The sequence below is a fragment of the Leptonychotes weddellii genome, chromosome X (genome assembly GCF_054177405.1).
Source record: "Leptonychotes weddellii isolate Sample4059 chromosome X, ASM5417740v2, whole genome shotgun sequence".
NCBI classification, from domain to species: Eukaryota; Metazoa; Chordata; class Mammalia; order Carnivora; family Phocidae; genus Leptonychotes; species Leptonychotes weddellii.
In genome coordinates this window covers 14,447,573-14,456,164 of record NC_138385.1, presented here as the reverse complement: position 1 = coordinate 14,456,164, position 8,592 = coordinate 14,447,573, and the positions used below count along the sequence as shown (strand labels likewise).

At 38.1% G+C, this 8,592-nt stretch overlaps 1 protein-coding gene across 5 annotated transcripts in view; it reads left to right on the top strand.

The window, feature by feature from the left end:
- The window catches only part of HPRT1 (hypoxanthine phosphoribosyltransferase 1), a 53,321-nt gene that overhangs the window by 14,472 nt on the left and 30,257 nt on the right, over positions 1–8,592 (top strand). For all 5 annotated transcript variants that reach the window (XM_081808231.1, XM_081808230.1, XM_081808228.1 and 2 more), the window contains exons 2-3: positions 668–774; positions 2,973–3,156. In XM_081808231.1, coding sequence (XP_081664357.1) covers positions 668–774; positions 2,973–3,156 — 291 coding nt within the window. The remainder of the gene's footprint in view (positions 1–667; positions 775–2,972; positions 3,157–8,592) is intronic.

The following is an 8,592-nucleotide window of genomic DNA, read 5'->3' as shown; positions in this document are numbered from 1 at the left end:
AGTATATTTTACCACAGATACCACATCATCAGTATTATTAAATATTTTGTATGGTGGGTACTCGGCGTACAAAGACAACCAATATATGGTTCTACTCAAACAACCTTGGAGTATCTGCTATGAAGGCACATCATGAATTGATTATAACAATCTCAGACTTATAAGAGTTTGGGTTTTTAAGAAATCACTTAGCTTTTTGGGTGATCCCCCCCCCCACTCTGAGGTGAGAGAGGCTGTTTGGATTTGGGGTGGGGAATAGCAGCTTTTGTTCAGTGTGACATTTTAGCTTGTTGGACTACAGTGTGTTAAAATTTTTTTTTCTACAGTGTATTAAAATTTTTTTTACTAAAATTTCAAACATACTCAGAAGTGGAGAGAATAGTATAATGAATTCCCATATGCTCATCACCCACGTTTAAAATGTTTTCAGGATTTTTCCACATTTATCTTAACTCTTTAAAGTTTTTTGTTTTCACTTTGCTGAACTAAAGGAAATTTCATATCATGTCATTTTATGTCTACAGTCTTAACTATTCATCTTTAAAGTATACATTTGATTTCTTATATAATTCTAATTCATAATCGTACCTACAAAGTTACAGAAAGTTCTTGATGTGTCATACCTAAATGTAATGCTGTCACTGAAATAGTCATATTTCTTTTTCAGATTAGTGATGATGAACCAGGTTATGACCTAGATTTATTCTGTATACCTCATCATTATGCTGAGGATTTGGAAAAGGTGTTTATTCCTCATGGACTAATTATGGACAGGTTAGTAAGATCTTCAATCTCTTGTTTTTGTTTTTTTTCTTCTATTAATTTCAAGTGTCAGCAACTGTTTTAAGTAGTTGATATTTGAACATAAATTAGGCTGGCTTTTCAAATAATAGATGTTTTCTGTTTTAGAGCCCTCTTTACAAACAAGGTGCAGGGAAAGCTTACTAATTACCCAGCGTAAGTCATGGTATACTGGGAATCTGTAGGGAGTAGAATAAAGTAAACACTGAAGGGAGATTATAGGAATGAACTCTAGTCACAGTCTTTGATTACTCAACCCTGAACAGGGTAATGGGCTGGGGCTAAATCACATGAATGGAAGGTCATATTTTGATTAGTATGCACATCTAGCTTGAAAATTTCCCCTTAACTGAATTGCAGCGAAATACCTAACTTGGTATTTAAGTGCTCGCCTTGTGTGTCTGGCTATTTTGGTTTTGATTTTAAGATGACGGTATCAATACATGTGTGTTGTAAAATATTCTAAGGAAAATATTCATGTATCAATACATGTGTGTTGTAAAATATTCTAAGGATTGAGGCTATAAATGAGAATAGGGTTCTCTCCTCTCAGCCTCCTGTGCACCATCCTTCCCTACACACTAGTTATGCACATATACTCTATGCGAATATACATACAATTAACTCTTGACTCTCCCCAAAACTTAACTACTAATAGCCTACTGTTGACCAGAAGGCTCACCGATAACATAAAGTCGATTAACACATACTTTGTGTGTGTGTTCTATACTGTGTTCTTACAAGCAAGTAAGCTAGAGAAAAGAATAGTTTTATTTTTTTTTTTTAAGATTTTATTTATTTGACAGAGAAAGACACAGCAAGAGAGGGAACACAAGCAGGGGGAGTGGGAGAGGGAGAAGCAGGCTTCCCGCGGAGCAGGGAGCCCGATGCGGGGCTCGATTCCCAGGACCCTGGGACCATGACCTGAGCTGAAGGCAGACGCTTAACGACTGAGCCACCCAGGAGCCCCAAAAAGAATAGTTTTTAAGAAAATCATAAAGAAGAGAAAATACATGTATAGTACTGTATTTATTTTTTAAAAATCCTTATATAAGGGGACTTGTGCAGTTCAAACCTGTGTTGTTCAAGCATCAACTGTTTTTTATTTTAACACATAGGTATGTACTATCATATAGGTCTGAAATTTATTGGACACTTTTTCATATTAATATATTTAGAGCTATCATGTATTTTGAAGGTTGCATAACATTCCATTTTCTTCTTTTAAATTTATTTATTTGACAGAGAGAGAGAGACAGCGAGAGGGAACACAAGCAGGGGGAGTGGGAGAGGGAGAAGCAGGCTTCCCGCTGAGCAGGGAGCCCGGATGTGGGACTCGATCCCAGGACCCTGAGATCATGACCTGAGCCGAAGGCAGACACTTAACGACTGAGCCACCCAGGCGCCCCGCATAACATTCCATTTTCTGACTGTACCATAATTGATTTAAGCAGTCCTTTATTGATGGACATGCAAGATATCTCCATTATTTTGCTTTTACAGACCATACTAGAAGGAAACGTTTGGGCACTTGCTTCAACTTGATCCATGGGGAAATTCTGGGTTAAGGGAAGGTATTTATTGAATGTTTTGATACTGTCAGATTATCCCTGTAATTTTTACTCCCAGTGGTATATGAGAGTGCTCTCTTTTTTCTATAATCTCTTATAATACTGTATATTACCAGGGAAATATTATTTAATCAGAATTTATTAGTCTGATAGGTGGAAATGGTATTTTACTTTGCATTTTAAACATTTTTGTTAGGTGTTAACAGTGTACATGTTTTTTTGAAGGTTTTTAAGTTTTTATTTTCACTTTATGAATCAAGGATATAATTCATGGGGGGCAAAGGGTGTGTTTTGTGGAAGTTTAATGCCTAAGGGGGATGTTTGGTTACAAAGTTAAATATATTTCTTTCTTTTTTTTTTTTAAAGATTTTATTTATTTGATACAGAGAGAGAGCACACAAGCAGGGGGAGCAGTAGAGGGAGAGGGAGAAGCAAGCTCCCTGCTGAGCAGGGAGCCCAATGTGGGGTTCAATCCCATGACCCTGGGATCACGACCTGAGCTGAAGGCAGACGCTTAACCATCTGAGCCACCCAGGCGCCCCAAGTTAAGTATATTTCTTTAAGTTAATTTCTGTTAAATTCCTGATTTTATTTCTGTAGGACCGAGCGGCTTGCTCGAGATGTGATGAAGGAGATGGGAGGCCATCACATAGTAGCCCTCTGTGTGCTCAAAGGAGGCTATAAATTCTTTGCTGACCTGCTGGATTATATCAAAGCACTGAACAGAAATAGTGATGGATCCATTCCCATGACTGTAGATTTCATCAGACTGAAGAGCTACTGTGTAAGTATATCTATTCCTGAAACCAGTATCGCACTGTTAACTAAAATTTAAATAAAAAATTTAAAAAATGTGTATTATATACATGTTTAAACATACGTTTAAACTGTATGTTTTTGAAGCTCTGCAAACTATACTTTCATGTTCATTTCACTTGGTTACAGTGAGATTTTCTAATATCTTCTACTTTATATCCAAGTGAATATTATCTTTTCCAAACTAGTCACCTTGGAGGCTATACACTTATTTTAAAGGGTTTTTGGTTTGGTTTTGTTTATTGGATTTTTTAAAAACCCCTTTTAGGAGTTGCCGTTGGGACCTCGGAGGGGGGATATTTTTTGACTACACTTACCATTGGCAGATATCTTCTGTGGAGCTAGATTGGTTTTGGGGGCAGTGGTAAGTCATTTGCAGCCAAGTCTGATAAAGAAGGTGGGTCCGGGGGTGCCTGGGTGGCTCAGTTGTTAAGTGTCTGCCTTCGGCTCAGGTCATGATCCTGGGGTCCTGGGATCGAGCCCCACATCGGGCTCCCTGCTCCGCGGGGAGCCTGCTTCTCCCTCTCCCACTCCCCGTGCTTGTGTTCCCTCTCTCGCTTTGTCTCTCTCTGTCAAATAAATAAATAAATAAAATCTTAAAAAAAAAGAAGGTGGGTCCGCACTTTTCTAGAAAGCCCACGGGGAGCGGAAGCCCTGGCGCTCTGAAGAAACCACTTCTGATTTGGTTACTCTGCCTATGTCCCATCGTCTCAGATGCTTCAGGATCCGGACACAATAAGCAGTATTGGCAGTGGGACGAGCCCAAATCAGGGTGATCTGTACACGTGGATTTCATCATCCATGGTTTCTTTGGCCATGTGGATGTTTGATTTTTGTGAGTTCATGCTGCTGTTTGTTTCTGGTTGCGTGTTGCCATTGTAGTTCCTGGGAGTTACTGTTTTCCTTAAAAGTGGGGTTTCTCTTAGCTTCTTCAAAGATTAGAATAAATGTTTGCTCTTTGCTGTTTCATGAATCTGTATCGTACATCCCTGTAGAAACTGACCTTATGTTTATATTTTCATTGAAAATAAGACCACTGAACTTTCATCCTCATTCTCCCAGTTAATCATTTATTTGACCCAAATGTTTGACCTTTTCCACATTTTCATCAGTCCTTCGGGTAATTGGAGAACCATTTAAGACATTTTCTCAGGGGGGGCACCTGGGTGGCTCAGTCGTTAAGCGTCTGCCTTCGGCTCGGGTCATGATCCCAGGGTCCTGGGATCGAGCCCCGCATCGGGCTCCCTGCTCCGTGGGGAGCCTGCTTCTCCCTCTCCCACTCCCCCTGCTTGTGTTCCTGTTCTCGCTGTCTCTCTCTCTGTCAAATAAATAAATAAAATCTTTAAAAAAAAAAAAAAAGACTTTTTCCCTATCTCCTTAAAACCCTTCGTGTTCATACACCATGACATTGCTTCATACTCCAACCTTTCATGTCTTCTGGGCTTAGAGTCAAAACATGTACTTACAGTCTGTGGCATGATTTCTTTTTTTGATCTTCTTAAGTGCCCCCCCTCCACACACATACACATAAAAATCAGTCTTATACTTTATGTCTTAGATTTCATTCCTTTCGGGATTTGCAACAGAATGGTCTTTGAAAAGAAAACTTGTAAAAAAAAATGAGGGGAGTTTAATATGTCTTTTTAAAGTATTTTATAGTTATAAGAACAGTTTGAAGCCGTAGAAACAGTTTGACCCGTTAATGCCATTTTCTACTCTGAGGTTTTTTTCCTGTGCTTTTAGATCTTAGAGGATTATTAAGAGGAACTCCTCAACTGATAAAAAGAATGAAATCTTAAACGTAAGCAAAGCAAGTTTTTAGGTTAGTTTTTACGTAGAGAAAAATATCTGTTCTGTTTTATGTGAAATTCTGTGTGGATTACTACTAACCAATAGAAATTAAAATCACATGCTTACTGTTGATTTGAAGTAACATTTCTGCACTATTTAATAATTCATCAGCTTGTCATGGAAGATATTCCCATGTACATATAAAAAACCAGATAACTTAATTTGATAAAATTATAAGATGGAAATTTAAAATTGTTGCAGCATCAGTAACATTGATGTTAGTATAGTTTCACATGCTGATTTTCCCCAGTTTGAAATAGTGAATTAAACATTTACTGATCTGTGCTAATCCGAAAGAAATGCTCCATGAACTATTAAGTGTTTCTGGAATATATAAAGAGCCCTAACAATATCAACACATCCAAACTAGTTTTCCTTCAAAATAAAAATTGCATTTTTTGATTAAAGAATACCTGTTTATTATGAAAGCCATACAGCCACAGGAAATAAAGAAATGAAGGAATGAAGTCACCCTAAATTCCACTACGACTTTTATTTCTAATATTTTAAAGAATATTCTGAGTATACACACACACACACACACACACACACACACACATCATAGTTTACATACTCTTTTAAAAAAGATTTTATTTATTTATTTGAGGGAGAGAGAGAGAAGGAACAGTGGGGAGAGGGAGAAGCAGACTCCGTGCTGAGCAGGGAGTCCAATGCGGGACTTGGTCCCACAACCCTGAGATTATGACCTGAGCCGAAGGCAGATGCTTTACCGACTGAGCCACCTAGACGCCCCACATAGTTTACATACTCCTAATCAGAGTATCTGGTAGGATTTTATTTGCTTAGTGCCTCAATGGGAAATTGCCAGGGATTCCAAATACCATATTTCATTCAATCTAAAATACCACTGATGGTAAGACTTACCCTATTTTTTGTACTGCTAAGAAAGAAGACACTGTCGGTTATATTGTAAGTTGTTGTCAATTGTAAGATGCTGATTTCAGGGACATTAAAATGTGAGTGTGCATCTTCGAGCAATGAAATGTAGTACTTTATATTCAAAGACCCTTAAGGCTCTGTGATATTCAGAAAAATGAAATAATCGATAAATATGCAAATGTATTTTTTTTCTTGTGAGTTCAATTTTGTAGTAAATTTTTTCTTACTAATTTTTTGCATCATAAAAAGATGAAGCCTCAGGAGGAAAAGTTATCCAACAAGTAAATGTTTTGTGGCAATATTTTTGTGTGGGCCTTCAGCAGAGGGAAAATGAGCCTGATTTACTGTGTGTCCCGACAAAGTGGCTTACATTAAAATGAATTATTCTTAGGATTTGAAATCTTGCAGAAAACTTTTTTTTTTGAGTTCTGAATTATTACCTCCACATACATTTGAGAACAGGGAGGTGCAGAGGGATGAAGTGACTTGCCTAAGATCATACCGGTCTTTGATTTGAACCCACACCTTTAACTGTGCAGAACTCAGAGTCTTATTTGGGAAAATTTATAACTAACTTGAATCCTCTAATACGGGCTTCCTTTTATTTCTTCATTTTCTACTAGTCAGAAGTTTTTTTGTTTTTGTTTTTGAGCGGGAGGGGTGGGGAGGGGCAGAGTTGAGAGAGAGAATCCTAAGCAGGCTCCATGCCCAGCATGGAGCCCAATGTGGGGCTTGATCTCATGACCCGGAGATCGTGACCTGAGCCAAAATTTAGAGTCAGACACTTAACCAACTGTGCCACCCAGGCACCCCTCCTGGTCAGAGGTTCTGTATGCAAAAAATTCATCTTGCCAATTGTGGGATTTTTTTTTTCCCTCAGTTGCAGTCAGGGTGCATAAAGCTATAATTCAGTCTTGATCTTGGAAGTTGCTTGGTTAGTAGCTTGATTAAGCTGTTTAATAGATCAAAGATGTAAATTACCTTATAGTAATTTGTAAGAAGGTGGCTATTTGAGTGAACTTGTTAAAGAAAAATGCAGAAAATACTGGAGTAGTTTCTTAAAGTGTCTCTTAAAAGAAGAGGTCAGTAGCTTTTAGTCTGACCTTCTCCTTCATATGGATTTATTCGTTGCTTTAAGATGTGCTTTTTCCTCCAGAACAGTTGAAGTTAAATGTAAATGTGCCACTTTGATGTTGACACTAGTCTAAAGCTTATCTTCTGTAAAGCTAATCTCTCTCTCTCTGTATATATATATATAAAGCAAGTGGGATGATTTATGTCTCTTTCCTGCTTATTGAATTAAGAGCACAGACAGGTGTGGGGGAAAGAATTTGTTCAGTTTAAATCGGAGGGAACAGGGATGTGTACCATCTCTGGTATAAGGAAACTTTAACAGAACTGGGGTCAAAAGTATACTTTGTAGCCATTTCCTGTGGATTTCCACTTTGATGTAGGCTGAGGCATTATATAAGCACCCTGTTTCTTAACATAAAGGTAGTGTTCAAGTTTTTTTCATATTTTTTTCTAGTATTATGTTGTGCCAAGTGGTGTCTTTGATTTGATTAGAGCAGCTCTGACCAATAGAACTTTCTGTGGCGATAGAAATGTTCTGTATCGGTGCTGTCAAATACAGAGCCACTATCTGCTGAGCACTTGAAATATGTCTTGTGCAACAAAGGGCCTGAATTTTTAATTTTATTTCATTTCAAGAACAGTTAACCCTTGAACAATACAGGGTGTTAGGGGCACCAACCCCCTGCATAGTTGAAAATTCCTGTATAACTTTTGACTCCCCCAAAACTTAACTACTAATAGCCTACTGTTGACCAGAAGCCTCACTGATAATATAAACAGTAAACACGTATTTTGTATATCATATGTACTATGTACCATATTTTTACAATGAAGTAAGCTTGAGAAAGGAAAATAATAAACTATTAAGGAAACCACAAGGAAGAGAAAATACACTGACCATGCTGTTCTGTATTTATCAAAAAAATCCACGTTCAAGGGTCAACTGTAATTGGCACATGTGCTTAATGGCTACTGTAGTGGATAGTGCAGGGGATAAATGATGTAAATGCCCCACTTCAGTACCATCATTTTAAAATTTATTTTTATTTATTTACTTGTTAATATTACGTTCAATTAGCCAGCATATAGTAGTACATCATTAGTTTTTGATGTAGTGTTCGACCATTCATTAGTTGCGTATAACACACATGCCTTCCTTAATACCCATCACCGGGCTAACCCATTCCCCCACCCCTCCCTTCTGTAACCCTCAGTTTGTTTCTCAAGGTTTGTCTCCCTCTCTGATTTCTTTCCATTCAGTTTTCCCTCCCTTCCCCTGTGGTCCTCTGCGCTATTTCTTATGTTCCACATATGAGTGAAACCATATAATTGTCTTTCTCTGCTTGACTTATTTCACTTAGCGTAATCTCCTCCAGTCCCATCCATGTTGATGTCAAAGTTGGGGATTCCTCCTTTCTTTCTTTTTTTTTTTTTTTAAAGATTTTATTTATTTATTCATTAGAGACAGAGAGAGAGAGGCAGAGGGAGAAGCAGGCTCCCAAGGAGCGGGAAGCCTGATGCGGGACTCGATCCCAGGACCCTGGGATCATGACCTGAGCCGAAGGCAGACGCTTAACCA